This window comes from Neofelis nebulosa, chromosome 1 (genome assembly GCF_028018385.1).
Source record: "Neofelis nebulosa isolate mNeoNeb1 chromosome 1, mNeoNeb1.pri, whole genome shotgun sequence".
Taxonomy (NCBI): domain Eukaryota; kingdom Metazoa; phylum Chordata; class Mammalia; order Carnivora; family Felidae; genus Neofelis; species Neofelis nebulosa.
This window is the reverse complement of record NC_080782.1, coordinates 160,944,382-160,965,277: the sequence shown is the minus strand read 5'-3', so window position 1 is coordinate 160,965,277 and position 20,896 is coordinate 160,944,382. Positions and strand designations below refer to the sequence as shown.

The 20,896-nt window shown below is 42.7% G+C and overlaps 2 protein-coding genes across 7 annotated transcripts in view; one reads left to right on the top strand and one right to left on the bottom strand.

Annotated features, from left to right (window-relative positions):
- UPF3A (UPF3A regulator of nonsense mediated mRNA decay) overlaps nt 1–8,942 on the top strand; it is a 32,122-nt gene extending 23,180 nt beyond the window's left edge. For 4 of the 5 annotated variants that reach the window (XM_058741479.1, XM_058741471.1, XM_058741490.1 and 1 more), the window contains one exon: nt 6,749–8,942. In XM_058741479.1, coding sequence (XP_058597462.1) covers nt 6,749–7,013 — 265 coding nt within the window. In that variant the 3' untranslated portion in view covers nt 7,014–8,942. Of the gene's footprint in view, nt 1–129; nt 1,258–6,748 lie in introns of those variants that run through there. The other variant, XM_058741493.1, reaches the window with a different exon arrangement.
- CHAMP1 (chromosome alignment maintaining phosphoprotein 1) overlaps nt 6,796–20,896 on the bottom strand; it is a 28,033-nt gene continuing 13,932 nt past the window's right edge. Inside the window, exon 3 of one of the 2 annotated variants that reach the window (XR_009265354.1) lies at nt 6,796–6,905. The gene's annotated coding sequence lies outside the window, so the exon portion shown is untranslated. Of the gene's footprint in view, nt 6,906–12,479; nt 12,536–20,896 lie in introns of those variants that run through there. The other variant, XR_009265355.1, reaches the window with a different exon arrangement.

Sequence of the window (20,896 nt, the reverse complement as noted above, 5' to 3'; positions counted from 1 at the left end):
GAAACACAGAGGGTTAGCTCCTTGATACCGGTCTTGGTGATAATTTTTTATATTTTGACACCAACAGCAAAGGCAACAAAAGTAAAAATAAACAATGGAACCACATTGAACTGAAAAACTTCTTCACAGGAAAGGAACCTATCTATAAAATGAAGAGGCAGCCTATGGAGAGGAAGAAGATATCTTCAAACAACATACCTAATAAGGGGTTAATATCCAAAATATGGAAAGAATTCATAGCAACTCAATAGCAAAAAAAACCAAATTACCCAATTAAAAAAGAAAAAGGAGCAAAAGACCTGAATAGACATTTTTCCAAAGAAAACATCCAGATAGCCAACAGATGCGTGAAAAGGTGCTCAGCATCACTCATCACCAGGGAAATACAAATCAAAACCACAATGAGATACCACCTCACACCTGTCAGAGTGGGTAAAATAAAAAAGACAAGAGAGCAAGTCTTGGCAAGGATGTGAAGGAAAGGGAACCCTCATGCAGTGTTGGTCGGAATGCCAAATGTTAGAGCCACTATGGTTTGCCAGCGTGGAGGTTCCTCAAGAAATTAAAAATAGAACTACCATATGATCCATCAGTGCCACTGTGGGCATAGATCCAAAGGGAATTGGAACCACTACCTCGAAGAGATATCTGTTCACATGGTTGTCACAGATTATTCACAGTAGCCAAGGTGTGGAAACAGCCTTAGTGTCCACTATGGGTGAATGAATAAAAAAAATGAAGTGAGTATTATGCAGCCTTAAAAAAGGAAACCCTGCCATTTTCAACAACATGGATGAACTTGGAGAGCATTATACTAAGTGAAGTAAGCCAGACAGAAAAAGACAAATACTGCCTGCTATCCCTTATATATGTACAGCCTAAAAAAAAAAAAGTCAAACTCATAGAAACAGAGTAAAATGGTGGCTGCCAGGGACTAGGGCATGAGGGAAATAGGGAGAGGTTAGTGAAGTTCTGTTATTCAGTTATAAGATTAATAGGTCAAGGGTCTAATGTATAACAGTGACGATAGTTAATACTGTATTGTATAATTGGAATTTGCTAAGACAGAATTTTCTCACCAAAAAGAAGTAAATATGTGAGGTGCTATTTATTACTCAGTGTGAATCCTTTCATAATGTATGCATTTTACCAATCAGTATGTTGTATGCTTTAAATATATATTATAAATTTACTTGTCAATTATACCTCCATGAGGCTGGAAAATAAGTAAATAAAAAGTAGCTACATCCTGTGAAAGATTCTTGAGATCTGTCCCCAGGGCTTCGCAGAAGTCACTTTGAGATTACTGATTTAAAACAATAATACATTTGTATAATGGACTACTTCGGTATAAAACACTTCCATGTATACTCCCTAGTTTTGGCTTAGACTCATTTTTAAGATGGTTGGACAGGACACGACACACATAATCTCCCTTTTACAAACTAAGAAACAGGTTTAGAGATGTCCAGCACTTGTTGCTGGCAAAGCCAAAAGCTGTTTTCATATTTGTAAAGTTTTTACTACTAATTACCCAGAAATGAGTTTTTGAGTTTATCACATGTCTAAGAAATGATAGAAATGTTAAAGAATATTCTTCACACGGGCATTGCCCATGGGAGCCCGTATTGTGGGGAGGGCTCACCATGACCAAGGAGTGGGGTGGGGTTGGCCACCTGTTGGTTCACTTTCTAGTAATTCCTCTGCAAAACTTTCTTTTTTCTGTTTCTCATTTTGGATTTGTTTTTGGTTTTATTCAGCTACTTAAGTATTTTATTTTTATTTTTATTTTTCAGAGAGAGCACGAGCAAGGGAGAAGGGCAGAGGGAGGGAGACAGTTAATCCCAAGCAGGCTCCATTCTAAGCACAGAGCCTGATGCAGGGCTCGATCCCACAACTCTGAGATCATGACCTGAGCGAAAATCAAGAGTTGGTCAACCAACTGAGCCCCTCCCCCCCGAGGCGCCCCACAGCTACCTAATAATTTTAGTAATTATATTTAAACATGAACATAGCAAAGCAGAGCATTAACTATCAGTATTTTTTTTTTAACGTTTATTTATTTTTGAGACAGAGACAGAGCATGAACAGGGGAGGGGCAGAGAGAGAGGGAGACACAGAATCCGAAACAGGCTCCAGGCTCCGAGCTGTCAGCACAGAGCCCGACGCGGGGCTCGAGCTCACGGGCCGTGAGATCATGACCTGAGCCGAAGTCGGACGCTTAACTGACCGAGCCACCCAGGCGCCCCAACTATCAGTATTTTAATGGCTCTCAGTCTTGCTAGTAAATTAGAAACACCAACTGACTGAAGTAATTCCTCAAATCTGACGTGAAATAGGTACCTTGAAGAATCTCACATACATCTTTGGAAATAAGTTTTCACTTGCTTGATAATAGTATTACCAAGTAATTGTCTCCCACTTAATGAATCACATGACAGTGAAACACTTGGGGAGGGTGAGGTAGCTCACGGGGCAACAGATTCTTTAATACAAGTCTCAGGAAGTCTAGTGGATCATGTGGCCCCAGGAACTAAGGAGAGGAGTGGTTATGGCTCAGCCGCAGTCGTGACATGGAGAGGACCTCGGGTGGAGAAGGGCATGAATTTCTTCACATTACGCCATGAGAAAGGATTTTTTATTTTCATCTGTATGAGTGAATTCTCATTTTTAAGTCTATTTTCTTAACTCTGATGAAAAGAGAGGTAATTATACTTTAGACAGATTTGTTTTCTGTTCTATTCTTCCTGTCTTTAAAATTAAGAACATGTCAGAGATTAAAATGGAGAATTTAAATGTATATTTGATCTATTCAATCTGTGTTAATTACTACCAAAAAAAGGAAAAAAAAGAGCGAAAATAAGTTTATTTTCAGAACAGTGTTCAGAGTCAAGAGGGTTGTTTTTTTGTTCATTTGTTTGTTTTTCCCCAAGCAAATTAGCCTGCTTAAATCTACCAGGTAATTTCTTCAACCCAGTGTCAGCTTTAGTAAGGTTTAATGATAGTCATTATTATATGAAAATTCAGTTTAAATCCTTTTAAAAGTTTGTCACTTCAGTCAAGTTTAGAAAAATGCTGTCTTCTCTGTGTGTTTCTGTTGGCCTGCATTTTGGTGGAAAGCTTACAACTTCTTGTAAGTGTCTATCCTTCTTTGTGTCAAAAGCATGTTTGTCTTGTAACATGTTAAATTTCTCCCCAAGTTCTTCACTGTTACACATCTAAAAAAATAATTACATAAGTAACTTGGTATGACTAAAGGGATAAAAGGTAAGGCATCTTGGCCAATTTAAACACAAGCAGTCTACCCCATAGAAGAATGGCATTTTTCAATGATAATAGCATTTTTAGTAGAATAAATTATTGTCATGATAGAAAAATCAAGGTGCCAAACTGAGAGCCGTGTGCCTACATATAATTTGCCCAGTTATATATGCACGAAGTAGCCACTTCCTGCATCACTGGGACCATGCTTTTTTTTTTTTTAACGTTTATTTTTGAGAGACAGAGCGTGAGTGGGGGAGGGGCAGAGAGAGCGAGAGGGAGACACAGAATCTGAAGCAGACTCCAGGCTCTGAGCTGTTAGCACAGAGCCTAACGCGGGGCTCGAACTTGAACTCACGAACCGCGAGATCATGACCTGAGCCAAAGTTGTACGTGTAATCGACTAAGCCACCCAGGTGCCCCAGGACCATACTTTCCTGAACCAAAAAATGGAACAATTGATTTGACAAAGGATTCTTGTGTCACTCGGGTGTGAGGGCCAATGTAGAAGATGCTGTTTGGGTACAAAACTGCTGGCGTTTCTTAGATGTCTTAACAGTGATAGAAACCATGATATTCACACTCAAGCCTTACTATGGACTGAACTTGGTCTCCACAGGGTTCACATGTTAAAGTCTTAACTGCTTCCTCAGTGTGGCTATATCTGGAGTAAAGAAGTAATCAGTGTTAAATGAGGTCATAAGTATGGGGCTCTGATCTGATAGAATTAGTGTCCTTGTAGGAGGAAACACCAAAAGGTGTAAGTTAGGAATGCCTCAGTAAGAACCAAAACAGCTAGCACCTTGATCTTGAACTTCCAGCCTCTAGAACTGTGAGAAGTGTCTGTGGCTAAAGTGGCCCATCTGCAGTATTTTTTTTTTTAATTTTAATGTTTATTCATTTTTGAGACAGAGACAGAGTGCAAGTGGGGGAGGGGCAGAGAGAGAAGGAGACACAGATTCTGAAGCAGGCTCCAGGCTCTGAGCTGTCAGCACAGAGCCCGACGTGGGGCTCGAACCCACAAACTGCCAGATCATGACCTGAGCCAAAGTTGGACGCTTAACCAACTGAGCTACCCAGGTGCCCCCCATCTATGGTATTTTGTTGTGGTGGCTGGAGCTGTGAGAAAGGCCTGTCACTGGAAACCCAAGGGCTAAGAGTGTGCAGGACATTAGGAAGGAAACCAATGGTGGCTCCCCTCTCCTGGATCATTCCAACAAGATTTGGTCATTCCTGTGTTAGGAAGGAAATTCCTCAGGCAAAATTGCCATATCAAAATATAAAATGGAAATATCCTCACACTCAGCATTTGAACTCCTAACACTGCACCCTACAGACAGACCTGCACATGTACAGACAGTAAGCATGCCAGCTGTCCCTATGCTCTGCCCACTGCTCCTCAGCAGCCATGGCAGAATACAGACATTGAAATGTCCACAGTGTGTCACAAAATTACAAGTACGAGATGTGCTTTAAATAGTTCATAGATATACAGGATGTCTGTGCTAGAAAATGTCTGGAAAGATGTGTACCAACATGTAAGAACACGGTCAATCAATCTGCAACAAAGGAAGCAAGAATACACAATGGGGACAGGATGGTCTCCTCAGTAAATGGTGCTGGGTCTGGACAGCTACGGGCGGAAGAATGAAGACGGATCACTTTTCTACACCACACACAAAAATAAACCCCAAATGGATTAAACATCTAACAGTGAGACCCGAAACTGTAAAACTCCTCAAAGAAAACATAGGCCGTAATCTCATGGATTACTCAGCCTTAGCAACATATTTGTGGCTACCTCTCCTCAGGCAAGGGAAACAAAAGCAAAAAGAAACCATTGGGACTACACCAAAAAGAAAATCTTTTGCACAGCAAAGGAAACCACCAACAAAACAAAAAGGCAACCTACAGAATGGGAGAAGATATTTGTAAATGACATATTTGATAAGGGGTTAGTATCCAAAATATATAAAGATTATACAAATCATTACTGGAAAAAAATAATCTGATTAATAAACAGGCAGAAGACCTGAATAGATATTTTCCCAAAGACACAGATGGTCAAAAGACACATGAAAAGGTGCACAACATCACTAATCATCAGGGAACTGCAAATTAAAACCACGATGAGAGATCACCTCATCCTGTTCAGAATGGCCAAGATCAAAGACAAGAGATAACAAGCGTGGGTAAGGATGTGGAGAAAAGGGAACCTCGTACACTGCTGGTGGGAGTGTATTGTGGAAAATGGTACAGAATTTCCTAAAAAAATGAAAAATGGGAATACCATATGATTCAGTAATTCCACTGCTGGGTATTTTCCCAAAGAAAATGAAAACACTAATTTGGAAAGTTATATGCACCACTATGTTTATTGCAGGATTATTTACAATAGCCGAGATATGGAAGCAGCCCAGGTGTTTGTGGATAGATGAATAAAGATGCGGTTTGTATATACCATGGAATATTACTCTAGTCACAAAAAAAGTATGAGATCTTGTCATTTGTGACAACCCGGTTGGACATAGAGGGTGTTATTGTAAGTGAAATAAGACAGAAAAAAAGTAATACAAATGATTTCACTCCTATGTGGAATCTAAAAACACAAACAGAAACAGACTCATAAATACAGAGAACAAACTGGTGGTCGTTGGGGGCCGGGGGCGATGGGTGGGAGGGATGGGCAAAATGGGTGAAGGGAGTTAGTAGGTACAAACACAAAACATACTCAAGCTTTTAGGAAAAATACAGGAACTATTCCACAATTTAATAGCAATTGGAGGTAGGATTAAGTGATTTTTAGTTGTTTTCTAACTTTTAAATAATGATTATATACAAAGATAGATTTTCATTGCTTCTCATTCCTAAGGAATTCAAAATTTATTTATTACCAAATATCTACAGATGCCTGAAACAATATGTGTAAAATTAGGAATTTGAAAAGTAATTCTTTCCCCAGGGATCTTTGTTAATCTACTGCCAAGTTTCTCATTGAAGGACACTGGTGAAAACCACCCTTAGGAATTTCCATGCAATTTCTTTTTCTGTTTTTAGTATTTGCTTAAGTTCAATTAGAAACTGTATTAGTACTGTTTTTAACATTCTCTTTAATATGTGTGTTTTAACACCATTTGCCTTGAAATGCAGCATGATGCATTTCCTTTTGCTAGAATAGTTTTGCCTACAGTGCTCATTGACCTTATATTTTACAAAAGACCACTTTATCTTTCTTTCTTGGTGCTACTTTTTCCTCTTGAGCATAACTTAACCAGTTTCTTAGGCTGTAAGTAAAACATATTTTATCATTGCCAAAATCCAGTGCGTCATTACATGAAGTTAAAGTTTTCTAAATCATGCCCTTTCTCTTTGAAATTCTGTGTAATATTTACCAGTAAAAAATACATGCACACACGTGTGTGTGCGTGTGCGTGTGTGTGTGTATATATAATATTTTAAGGCCTTACCTTTTGGAATTTTTTTGCAGGTTTTTGAGAGCTGCCCAATGTCATCCAAATCAAGAAAAGAGAAGATCTGTAGCATTATGTTGTCAGGCATGTGAATTAACAAATCAAATTTTCCATGACGCAGATTCAAAGAATAATCCGATGATACTTCTTTCCCAAACACATTGTGCATCTGCCCTAAACATCAGTGAGAGAGAGAGACAGAGACGGGTAGACACAGGCAGAGACAGACCAGGTTATAATAGGCCAAATCAGTCCCACACACTCTCAAAAAACATCACTTGATTTGAGGAGCACCTGTGCTTCTTCACAGAGGGTATACCTATCTTTGTAACAAAGCCATATTCCCACTGAAAAGATGGGCATCATTAAGGAATTCCAGTGTCCCTCAAGTGAAGTAACAGCATCTCACATTTATGATGCTCTTTACTTGTAGTCTGACAACAGTCCTTTGAAGAGGCAGTGTAACCACTCTGGGAGGTTCCTGCATTCCTTCGTCACATTCTCTCCAAGCGCCTCTGTGGCAGGCACTTTTGTAGGTGTCGGGCATAAGCAGTGAACACAGCAGACCAGTCCCTGCATTCTCAGGGCTCATACTCTTCCTTAAACATACAAGGAGCTGAAACCCCTAAAAGGTAGGGTCTTCCTCGAATCTTCCAGGTCATAAGTGCCAGAACCAGATTGTCTAGATCAGAAACCCTTCATCCGAAATCCATGTTGAGTGTTGATATGACACTGTTGCTCTAGTGGCCATCCATGGCCCCTAAATTAGTCTCCCTGATATTATGAATAAACAAGATCATACTCTTTCTTTCTATGGAATGGTCTATATTAAATGTTTGTCAGATACTCAAAGGAACAACTTTTAAAAAGCTGTAAGTGTCATACATTAGGCTCTTTGTAACCCAGCACTAAATTGTTGTCACCATTATCTTGCCATAAACATAAAATGGAGTGATTCAATATTCTAGGGAAAAACTGTCACCTTAAGTGACAGATAATGATATGTATTTTCTCTCCATTGCCAAGTAGCCATGTGATTCCTGTCGCCTTCCTTCTTCCAAGCAGATCCCCCAGCAGCCTGCTTCCTTCTGACCAGGGCAGACCCCAGACGCGGCCAGTCTGCTCTGGGCCTGGGCCTGGTCCTGCTGGCTGTCACTGGTCAGGTGATGGGCACATGATGTCAGTGAGTGCAGGGAGGGCACAAGGCAGATCTAACTCTATCCTCCCGTATGTGGCCAAAGAGGCCCAAGGGTAGTCAGCCTTCACACAGAGCCAAAATGAAGAGGTGGGAAGACCCCAGGCTCCTGACCGTGGTGGTCGAACTGCCCACCTCCTGTGGGCTTCTGTTAGGTGAGGGGGGTGTCCCTTGTGTAAACAGTTTGAGTGACTGTTTCTATTACTTGCACACAAATCTGACCCTGGACGAAAGGTTTTGTTTTGTTTTAATGTGTGAGGAAGCTTTCATTCACCCCAAGGAAATCCACTCTTTGTACAACAGTGTGATACCCCACCCCCAGCAGCTCCTAGAGGACTCGTCAGAAATGCACATTCTCAAGTGCTGCCTAAGAACTACTGATAATTTAGGTCTCAGCTCTTATCCTCAAGGTGGTTCTGAAGCCTTGAGAAACCCCACCATACTGCCTGTCAGACCCAGAGGCCCCAGCAGCACACAGCCATTACTTCCACTTACAAACGACTATGAAGAGAAACCCCAAAGGCTCGAGGTTCTAATGGACAACCAATTGATAGGTCGTAATGTGATAGAGCTGTGGTTCCTCTTGCAACTTTTGCAAATTACTCAAGAAATATTTAGAAAAATGTGAAGTCATCCAGGTTTTCCTAGAACCTAGCATTTCCACTTAATACACATTTCAGTAACCGTCTTGTGCTGCTTCTAAGATGTGAATTACAAGTTCTACCCTCTAAGAATAAGAGAGATGACTGCATCTCCCCCTTCCAGACCACAGACACAAACCCTCACCTGCCAAGGGCAGCTTTACAGCCTACACACTTACTTTATTCCTTCAGTGATGACCCACTTGTCTGGGTGTGTATGCTGTGCCGGGGACAGATGCCACATGCTCATGTTACAAAGCACAGGACTTGTGCTGATAATGAGCTCTCTGTTTGCCAGGAAAATCCACACAAGTGGATGCATAGACCATTACAGTTCACTGGCGTAAGGACTGAAATAAAGTGTGGACAAAGAAATGTACCTTTTAATCAATCATCTTCTCCCCAAGTACAGTGATCTATTTGGGGTCCCTTGCTCCTGGCAACAGGAAGCCAGAGCTTGACGTCATAACCCTGACTCAAGAGTGATGCAGAGGCAGGCACAATCAGGCCATCCAAGGCAGCAGCCTGTGGTGGTGGGGATAACGGCACCCAGTGGGAGGGCAGTGGTGCTTCCCCAGGGGCCCAGTACGTGCTCACTACACTGCACCCGGTCTGTTGGTTCTGAGACTTAGCTCATTCTCCAGGCTTCAAGTTCATTCTCTGGGCTACTTGAGATCCTTCCAATAATTTCCCTTCTCTGCTTAAGTCAACTAGGATTGGTTTCTGTTGCTTAAAACCAAGAACTCTAAAGGAAAACTGACAATCAGGGAGGGAGTTAGAGGCAAAAGTAACATAGGGAAAGCTGAAGGAAGAAGTTACACTGGCCTGAGCAGAAATACCATTAGTATCCAGCAAAAAGAATCTGGCAGCCCATACCCTGTGGTGGAAAGTGGCTAATCACCTGTGGTGACCTGGTATCAATATCTGTTGTGGATTTGTTCAGGTTTGCTCCATTGCGATCACCACGGAACAACGTGAAAGGCAAAAGCAATGCAAGATTGTAGTGTCGGGTGGTGATTTCTAACAGTCCTGAGTTGCAATGTAAGCAGCAAACAAAACAACCTGAATTCTTAAAACATAAACCCTGAGAGTTGCTATGCAAGGGGTAAAACAGGGTTGAAATAGCCACATATGTGACAGTTCGTTCAGTAACACAGAAAGAGTGTCCTCTGAACCAGAATGGAGGTATTTAGGAGTCTTTGACAGGCTCACCAACACCCAGACCCACTGTTACTCCCATGCTGTCCCGTCCCCAAGGAAACAGATCTTATGTTTCTCCCCACGCCACCACTGTTTTCAGACCTGAAGTAGCCAATAACAAAGTTGATACTGGAACAACTTGGCTTCCACACAAAAAGAACACAGCCCTTTAAGAATTCATGTCAGCCAAAATGAGGGGAACAAATGAAAGAATAGATTCTGAGGGCAGGAGTCTAGAGAAGAAAGAAAATGATACTAAGTTGGATTGAATTCCTGGATAGTGTGTTGGTTTAAACAAAGGAGAAGTTCTAGTTGTTTGCTCGACTGGCTACTAGGGGCCTAAACTCAGTGGTGGCCAAGTGAAGTTGAGAGGCCAAAAATTCCCATCACATTTAAGGTGGACTCTGGAGTGGGCTGGAGGATGGCCGCAAGAGATGTCCACATCCTAGTCTTTGGAGCCTGGGGAGAAAAAGGGTCTTTGTACACGTGATTAAATTCAGAATCTGAGAGGGGGAGGCAGGGAAAGATTTTACACCCAGGTATGCAGAGAAGGTGATGTGCAGATGCTGTTACAAGCCAAGGAAGCCCAGCCCCCACAAGTTGGAGGAGGCCAAGATCAGACTGTCCCCCAGAGCCTCCAGTGGGAACAAGCCCTGCTTATACTGATGGTGGGTTCAGCCTCTAGAACTATAGCAGAATAAATTTCTGTGCTTTTAAGCCACTACACTTGTGGCCATTTGTCATGGCAGCCAGAGGCAACTAATACAGGTACCCTGGCTTAAATGGGAAAGGAAGACTCAGGAGTTTAGTGTCAAGCCAGGAAGCTGAACATAGCAGGCAACAGGGCCAGTGTAGTGATCAGAATGGCCCTGCCCCAGATAATTCTGGGGGTGACTGATTACCAAGTGCCTAGGTTTGAAAAGGATAAACTGCCCACTAGATTCCTGCTTGGTTTGCGTAGTTAAAACCTATGTCAGGTCTTGTGAATATAGGCCTGACTTGAGCAACAATCAGGTAGAGACATGTCCCTTCAACCAATTTCTAGACTAGAATAATTCCACAGATCAGAGATCCTCCACCAGCCAGGAGGTTAGCTACACTCGAAGGACCTTGTGAGAACCTACACGTTTGTTATGGGACTTTTCTTTCTGTAGGCATTTACTGCAGATTGGCAAAGATCCACAAGCTTGACTCTGTTGGCAAGGCTGTGTCTCCGTTGGCAAGATTCAGGGGCCAGTATGCCGCAGGAACCCAGCTCACTGACATCTTGGGAGCAACTGTGGAGTTGACTGTCTCAAGTAGAGGACACAAGGGACCAGCATGGGTGTCACCAGTTGGGGTCACTTTAGGGACGGCACTGCTGTGAACCTGAGTAATCTGAGATAACCTGTGCCTCGGTAGCATCCTTCCTGCCCCTTGCTGTGTCCAACACACACATGCTGCCTCAACAGTCACCTCTTTGTGTCCTTGTTTCCTGCTGAGGTGGCTGTCCCCTTAGCTACTGAGATGCCTCTCCTTTGTATCCTCACTTGTTGGAGAGTACAGCAGCTTGAGCCCCATGCAGACCTTCTAATCCCACAAGGCTCCCAGGCTCCACCTGCACCTAAGGGTGTGAGCCACCTGCTATGGACCAGTCTCCCCAGTGCCCCAAGTACCCAGATTCCCCTGGGAAACTCACTCTTCATTTAAGAATCAATTCAGTGTTGGGGCACCAGGGTGGTTCAGTCAGTTAAGCATCTGACTTCAGCTCAGGTCATGATCTTGCCATTCCCCAGTTCCAGATCTGTGTCGGGCTCTGTGCTGACAGCTTACCTGGAGCCTGTTTCAGATTCTGTATCTTCCTCTCTCTCCCTCTCTCTCTCTCTCTCTGCCCCTCCCCTGCTTGTGCACACACACACTCTCTCTCAAAAATAAACATTAAAAAAAAAAAAAGGAATCAACTCAGTGTCCACTCATCCCCTCATAGCACTAGTTTTTCTGTTACCACTCCCCTCTGCCTTTGAACACCACAGAAGCAAGCTCCTTTATTCATTTCATATTCCAGAGCCTAACACTGGTTCTGACACAGAGTAGGCACTTTTAAATGAGTGAACAAATCAATTCACCCTTTGTTGGTTCCACTCTGGGACACTCTCAGGAAAGAAAAGCATCTGACCATGTGGCCCATGGAGGACCCCTATCAGCTCCTAGACAGGAGGTCCCATGGATGCTCTGCAGCTCTCCTGGGGGCTGCTGCAAACCACAGTCAGCCTGTACAAGTTCAGCCAAGTGGGACACGCCCTGGCTTCCCTCATATCCATGAGCCAGGCCTCTAGTGCCAAGAACAAGAGCTTTCTTTAAATAGGGAGGAAGGAGCAGCCATGATGCCCAAGGTGACTTGAAAATGCCACATGCACCCTGCGTCCCCTCCACCGCAGCCCGTACTTGCCCTGCTGCTGCTCGTTCAGCAGGAAATCTGTGGGGGGCTCCTCACCTCTCTTGGGAGGGTCATTTCTTTTTTTTTTTTTTTTTTTTTTTATTTATTTCTGGGACAGAGAGAGACAGAGCATGAACAGGGGAGGGGCAGAGAGAGAGGGAGACACAGAGTCGGAAACAGGCTCCAGGCTCCGAGCCATCAGCCCAGAGCCTGACGCGGGGCTCGAACTCACGGACCGCGAGATCGTGACCTGGCTGAAGTCGGACGCTTAACCGACTGCGCCACCCAGGCGCCCCGGGAGGGTCATTTCTTATTCCAGGCAGAGAGAATCCATCCATGACTTCCAGGTAACCTGCCCAAAGAAGCAGACACACACATTCTGGCACAGGTGTTGCCCACCATGGGAGCCAGTCAGTGGTGGTCTGCTATAGCAGCCTGACGAAGACCTAAGCAGAGAAGGTACAATGTCCCTCTGTGAACTGAAAACAGCAGCATATTGGCAACTGCTGAAGCTGGTATGGGTCCATGTTATTACTCTCTCTCCTGTGAATGTTTAAAATTTCCAGTAATAAAATGTTAAAAAGAAAATTCATCTCAGATGGGGATTTTTTTTCCAGTTGGTTCATATGTTCACAGATGAATTGAAAGAATACCTTGTCCTCTTCTGTTTTTCATTTTTATGGGTCTAATTGCTGAGACTGTGTTGATGTATGAGGGAGCAGAGGGGTCTTGTTATAAAAATGCCACCTAATTCTTTAAATTTCTTTCAAGTTATACACCAAATGTTCCAGTTATCTATAATCACAAATTACTTCTGAGGGTTTACCATCTGATAATCCTCTGAATCTTACTGAAAGCAAAGACCTACCTTATTTATTTATTTATTTATTTATTTATTTATTTAACTTTTTTAATGTTTGTTTTTGAGAGAGAGAGAGAGACAGAGCATGAACAAGGGAAGGGCAGAGAGAGAGGGAGACACAGAATCTAAAGCAGGCTCCAGGCTCTGAGCTGTCAGCACAGAGCCTGATGCGGGGCTTGAACCCACGAACTGTGAGATCATGACCTGAGCCGAAGTCAGATGCTCAACTGACTGAGCCACCCAGGCACCCAAAGACCTGACTTTTTTTAAAATTTTTTTTAACGTTTATTTATTTTGGAGACAGAGAGAGACAGAGCATGAACAGGGGAGGGTCAGAGAGAGAGGGAGACACAGAATCCGAAGCAGGCTCCAGGCTCTGAGCCATCAGTACAGAGCCTGATGCGGGGCTTGAACCCACGAACTGCGAGATCATGACCTGAGCCGAAGTTGGACGCCCAACCGACTGAGCCACCCAGGCGCCCCAAAGACCTGACTTTTAAAAGGATTTGTTATTCAATCAGTAGACTCATTAATTTTCTGTTCCTGGGAAGCAGGCACAGAAGAAGACTTTACCAGGACTTATCAAATAACTACTAATCACACCTGCTACCCTTTCATTCTTAGAGGTAAACAGTTTAATCTGATCTATTCAAGAAAACTTGTTGGTGGGTGGAGTTCAAGGCAGTAATTTCAGTACATGTTTGTCAGTACAATATTTTTACAGAGAGTTACGAAAGCCTTGGATTGTAGACTTAATTAATGCAATTTATGGAAAATAGTCACCATGTAACCTCTGCCAATTAGTCTTTGTTTTTAGACCAATGAGTCAAAATCAGGCTTATTTTCTCAGAAAAGTATAACTTTGTTTTTTTTTAAGTTTATTTATTTTGAGAGAGACAGAGAGAGAGAGAGAGAGAGCAAGTGGGGAGGTGCAGAGAGAGGGAGAGAGAGAGAATCCCAAGCAGGTTTCATGCTCTCAGCATGGAGCTAGACACAGGGCTCCATCTCATGGACCCGTGAGATCATGACCTGAGCTGAAACTAAGAGTCAGACGCTTAACTGACTGAACCACCCAGGTGCCCCCAAGAGTTTTAAGTAAACTTTACACCCAACATGGGGTTTGAAACCACAAACCAGGGATAAAGAGTCACATATTCCACTGACTGAGCCAGACAGGTGCCCCATAACTTTGTTTTCAATTCAAATAAATATGAAATTTATGTCTCAAAATGAGGACAAATTTATACAAAGGAATCAGGAACACATCTTGTTAAGAGATTACTAAATGCAGTAAAGTCAAGATTAAACTTATGTAGAGCTAACAGTCTGTTTCTTACTACCTAAGGTAATGCAGTATAATGTGTAGCTAAACTTAGGAATTTGTGAAGCAGGGAATATGATAATGGGAGCTATGTTGCTTCAGTAAATAGCAGTACATGAGTATATGAAACTCTAGTATTGGGCTTTAGGAATAGTTAATTTATTTAAAAACTAATCAATAAACCCTTTAATTTTGTTCTGTACTACTACCAAACATTTTACACATATTTAATAGTCAAATATATATTGCTAAAAACGATTCTGCCTGGCAACTAATCTATATGTTTATTTTTTAGTCAATAGCAAGTAGAAATATTTAATTGTATGAAAAATGACTGCAATTGGGAAATAAAGTTGATAAAAAACAGATTTTCAGTGGCTATTTCAGCCTTCACTAAATACACTGTTGTTCCCCAAATTCTCCTTTGGGAACCGGCTCATTTGCTCATTCTGTACTCACAATCTGATTAAGTCTAAAACACATTCATTCTGCTTTTTTAGCCTTTTGGAAATCATTCTGTGACCTCAAGCTCACACCCTTCTCTGTGTTCCTAAACTGTCTCTCAAACCTCCTCCTGTGTGTCCTTGAACTCATCTTAGAAGCAGTATTATCATTCAGGTGTGTTGCAGACAAACCATGTGATGTGCCAAAGACCAGCCAACCCATAAGGGAAAGAGGCCTTTGCTGCACCAAATTACTGGTTCTTTCTGCCATTTGTTCACTCACCCCAACCCTTAAATGCCATCCCTCTTCCAGCTTACTACTTAAGAAATTCCAGCTTACTACTTACTACTTAAGATACAGGAAAATCTACATCCCTTAAACATGAGAAACGTTTGGAAAGTTGTGTAGTCTCATGATACTTTATGCTTGCCTTGAATTCTGTCCAGAGGAAATCCCACCCGTTTAGAGTGGAAGAGGCTGGGTGAGACCAGCAGAGGCTGCCATCTTTCCGCCCAGCCTCCCCTCTGTGCTTCTTCTCTGGCAAACATGGCTTCACTAATGACAGGAAGCTCCAAAGGTGAAACATAGGCAGTAGAATTCCCCACTGGGAACAAATGTAATTTTTTAACCACAGACTTCAAGTACTGACTCGGGCTCAGACTCACAAACCATGACCTGGGCTGAAATCGAGTCGGATTTCAGACTGAGCCAAACAGGCAGCCCTCGTGGACCACAATTTAAAGAATTGAACTCCTTTGGCTTTTTCTATGCTTGTTTAGATATTGTTTTAAAACTAAAATTACATGACAGGACATTCCTGCTTTACTACGAATGTGATTCACAATGGGCACAGTCATTGTGCCCTACTCCTGTGTTCCCCAATAGCTCCATGAGGGTGGGCTGGCTGGGCTATGGGTAAGCCTGAGGGCTTAGCATTCATGGTTTATAATGCTGGGTCTCAATTGTGACTGTATTTGGAAACATGTGAGACTCTGGAAAACACCCAAGCCTGAGTTCTATACCCAGATTTCACTGGCCTGGAATGGGGCCCAGGAACCAGTAGTTTTTAAAGCTTTCCAGGTGATTTTTTCTTATTAAAAAAAAATTTAACATTTATTCATTTTGAGAGAGACAGACAGAGCATGAGCAAGGGAGGGGCAGAGAGAGAGAGGGAGACACAGAATCTGAAGCAGGCTCCAGGCTCTGAGCTGTCAGCACAGAGCCCAATGTGGGGCTCGAACTCATGAACTGCGAGATCACGACTGGAGCCAAAGTCAGAGGCTTAACCGACTGAGCCACGCAGGTGCCCCATAAAGCTTTCCAGGTGATTCTAATGTGCAGCCAGGTTCAAAAATAACTGATAGGTAGCACAGTGTCCATGGGAAAATGCTGGGTAGCAAAGAATGCCCAATCCTCTACTCCTCAACAAATATTTGAGAAAATGCTACTTCCAGGAATATGACATGCAAGTCTCTGCCCTCAAGAAGAGGGAAACACTCCAGTAAAAGTCAGCAACAATAGGTGTCTGGGAGCCTTGGAAAAGGTGTCTTGCCCAGCCTGGAAGCAAGAAAGGCTTCCTCGGTGAGGAAGTAGTGCCTGGGTTGAGTTTTAAGCAGGACCCAATGTCTCACTTACATGGTGACTTACACTCACATGGTGTGTGGGGAATCAGATATCTTGCCCACTAGAGCTCCGACATCAGCTATGACTCCAGGGTGGGAGTCCACCATTGGATATTTTCATGGTGGTTACGTGTTGGCTATTTGTAATTCAGATGTTTGATAGAAAGAAATCCCCAAAGGCCCGCAATACCTTGCCAAGAGGAGGTAAGCCATAAAATCTTCATCCTTCAATATTACTTTCCCTACCAGTGGTGAAAATTCTCATTTGCACAATTCAATTAACGTATGAGTAACAGTGGCATCTAACATTTACTAACTGCTCTGAGCACTTTATGCTGTCTTATTCCATAATAACCTTATGTGGTAGGTCCTGCAATCTATCCCATTTTGCCTATGAGGATAACAACTCACTCAAGCTCACATTCAGGCATGCACACACATATACACACACATTAAGTGATGAAGGCAGGTACAAATGTAGGTCTGTCTGAATGCACAGCCCAAGCTCTCAACCACTATGCTCATTATCCTCAGCAGGAGAGTAAGTGTGTGCTTATCAAGCGTTAAAGCTATAATGTCCAACAAAGTAGGTCCTTAGCTTTGCTGGTGCCTTACCTCAGTTTTGTTAACAGTCAGATGGTGGGAGTCCTTGCATGGAGAGGGAGTCTGGCTTCCAGTCTCATACATAATACAGGGCAGGAGAGAAGTCATGGGTTCCTTTTGCAGTTCCACAAGCACAAAGAGTATCCAAGGTCAGGCTGGTTTCTATGCTCACCACTCCTGCTTTTTTCTTCACCAGCAAGAGCAGGTGACCTTTACTCAGGAACCCTGTTCCAAGCAAAGTGCCCTCTGCCTCCTCCTTAGCAGGAGCAAACAAGACTGGAAGATGATTGGCTTTGTGTTGTCACGATACATCGCATAAAGGGACTCAGCTGGCCAGCATCAGGTTCCTGGTAGCCTTTCACTTGCATGTGTGTGGAAAGTCCATTCACTCATGTATTCAACTAGCATTTATTGAGTGCCTACAATGTGCCAGGCACTGTGGAGTCAGCAGACCCTGTCAGTTCCTGCCTGCCTCACTCTGCTGGCTGTGAATTTGAGATGGTCATTTAGCAGAGCCAGCTCTGCCTGGCAGAAGAGAAGAGCCCCTTCGCACCAGCAAAACCCTCTGGGGTCCTGCCCCCGCCCCCCCCCCCCCTGCTTTTTTCCCACCTATAAGGGGGCTCGTGAACTGTCCTCAGTTTATCATCCAGTTCTTTCTTGCTGAGGTGGAAAGTCTCTGTCTGATCCACTAGATGAGACATTGTGCTATTTGTTTCCCATATGCTCTGTAGCTCATAGGGCATATTGAAAGTTTGTCCAGATTTTTTCCCCTCATTCCTGTATTTTTCCCTTTTACATTTAGTTGATTTTTAAAAGTAAAATGTTTGAATTCTTTATTTCCTTTTGCATGAAATCTACAGCAATTTTCTTTGTGGGTACCATGGGGATCAACATCTTAAAGTTATAACATTCTAATTTGAATTTGTAGCAGCATAAGTTGAATAAGCATACAAAAACTCTGCTCTCTTACAACTCTATCCCTCCCCCTTTACGTTGTTGATGCCACAAAATTACAACTTTATACACTGTATGTCCCCAAACCAAAACTAATTCTTCTAAATGCAGTAGTCTCCTGAGTAACGTAGAAAACAAGACTTGGAGTCACAAAGCCAAGTTACAATAATACTAGTTTTATAATAATTTTTTTCTTTATATGTATTTAGTCTCTGAAATCACTTAGCTAAGAAAAAAGTACAGTTACAAACCATTGTTATAGTACCAGCATCTATAATTGACCATACATTTACCTTTATGAAGATATTACTTTCTCCATCCATACAGCTTCAAGGTAGTGTTTGGTGTCCCTGCAGGACTCTGCTGAACATTTACTGTGGGACATATCTAGTGGTCACAAACTCCCTGAGCTCTTTTTTTTCTGGGAATGTCTTGATTTCTTCCTCACTTTTGGAGGACTGTGTTTGCCAGATATTTGATTCTTGGTTGACAGTTTTTATTTTAGCACTCTTACTTTGACCCAGTGTCTTCTGGCCTATAAATTTTGATAAGAAATCTGCACATAATCTCATTGAGGATCCTGTGTATGTGACAATTTTCTTCTCTTACTGCTTACAAGATTCATTCTTTTTCTTTCAACTATAATGTGTTTCTGAGTTCATACTTCTTGGAGTTTGTAGAACTTCCTGGATGTTTGGGAAGTTTTCAGCCATTTATTTCTTTGAATATTTGCTCTGCCCCTTTCTCTCCCTCTTCTGGGACACCCACAGAGTGTATGTTCGTCTACTTGATGGTGTCCTACAGGTCTCTTAGGTTCTGCTTGCTTTTCTTCAATCTTTTCTTTCTGTTCCTCAGCCTGGATATATTTCATCATCCTGTCTTTACGTTCACGGATTTTTCTGTTTGCTCAAATCTGCCTTTGAATCCTTCTAGTGAATTTTTCATCTCAGTTGTGGTATTTTCAGCTCCAGAATTTCTTCTTGGTTTCTTTTTAGGTTTTTGATCACCCTGTTGGTATTTCCATTTTGTCCACACATCATTTTGTTGACTTTCTCCACTTCTCATTAGGCCTTTGAGCATCTTTAGGTCCATCGTTCTGGAGTCTTTGTCTAATAAATCTGCCATTAAGTCTTTCTCAGGGACAGTTTCTGTTGAAGTTTTTTCCTTTGAATGGGTCACACTTTCCTGTTTGTCTTACATTTTGTGAAACACTGGACTTTTGAATCTAAAATGTGTAACTGTGTAAATCAGTTTCTCCTCCTTTCCCAGGATTTACTGTCTTATTATTGTATGCTCTACGCTGAGGATCAGCCTGAGGTGTAAAGTGTCTTATGTCTATTCTGAGCCTTTCCTTGGGCATTCATGGCCACTTTCTAATTTTCCCTGTACATGCAGCTGTTTTTCAAAGTCCTAGTCTTTAAAGTCTGGCTCCCCAAAGGGGAAAAGCAAAACTGAGGTCAGGGCAGTGGGAGATGGGTGGGTGGAGTGCTGCCCCTTTAAATATCCTGAAAGTCACTTCAGCCGGGAGGTGGGAGTGGGGTGGGGGAAGGGGATTGCATTAATGGGGGAGATAGAATGAGAATGCCTGTCTGCCTGCACCTCTTTGATCAAAACTAGCAATCAGCAAAGCACAGATGCCCAACAATTTGGAAGACAGGGTCCTTTTTACCCACCTTAGTTCCTGTAAGTTGTGGGCAAGATGCTCACATGGCCAGGGGTGGGGGGTGGGTAGCTGCCACTGTGTGAAGAGCTAAAATTTACTGTACAAGTCTTCCCCTGGAAGTTGTGAGCCTTCAAGAGACTGGAGTTCCAAACAGTTACATCAGACAGGTTCTATGAGTGTAATTGTTGTCCACATGGGGGGGGACAGATTCCTGGGGTGTCCCACTCCACCATCTTCCCAGAATCCTCACTGGAATTGATTGGCTTTTACTACCTTCTTATTTCACATGACTAAAACTCTCCCATTTATACAAACCAGGCCCACAACAAGCATTCGCAATAGATTGGGTGGTGATGGAAGCAAAAGTTAATTAAAATTATGCTCAAACCAACTAAGCCATTAATTGGTGAGGATCAAAAGTGTTGACACATCTGATTTCATTCCAATGACTTTTTTCAGTTTTCAGATTTAGTGTAGTGTCTCCAGTCTGGAGAATTTGTAACGAAAATGTTACATTCCTGCACTGAATCAATACTAAATGAGGCCCAATTCAGCCTTACAGGGTTTTTCTGTTTTCTCCAATTCCTAAAATACAATGCAGTTTGGCAAGACTAGCATTGGAAGGTGGAGGGAAATGTGCCAGGCTTGGTGAGGATAGCAGTTTAACAGGAAACAGAGGGAGCATTTTCTTGGGGAAGAAAAAAATGAGCAGGGGGAGGGTTGGAAGGCTGCTTGAGTAAGGTATGGTTTGCCAATGGAAGATCCTAAGTAACTGGACCTTAAATGTGCAACATAAAAATCAGTCTTGTGGAGACCTTACTTGTGTGTAAAGGGTGAATGGGGGTTGACACTGGAGTCCTCAGACTACAAGCAGTCTACGGTACTAATACATGTACACAGTGAGGTGGCCACAGAAGATATACTGCTGAAGAAACCTAGCTTGCAATAGGTCAAGCAGAGGAATCAAAACCCCAAATTTCAAGCCCAGGTCTAGCAGGACGCCCCAAAAGACGTCCAAGTCCAAACCACCAGACCCTGTGATTATGGCAGTTTATATGGCAAAGATTTAGGGCCGCTAACCCGCTGCCTTCAAAACAGGGAGGTCATCCTAGATTATCCAGGTGGCTTAATGTAAACGTAAGGGCCCTTACATGGAAGAAGGAAGCAGGAGATGTAGGTGCTAGCAAGCGGGCCACGAACTGACAGAAAACATAAAGGGAAGGGAACGGATGCTCTTCTGGTGC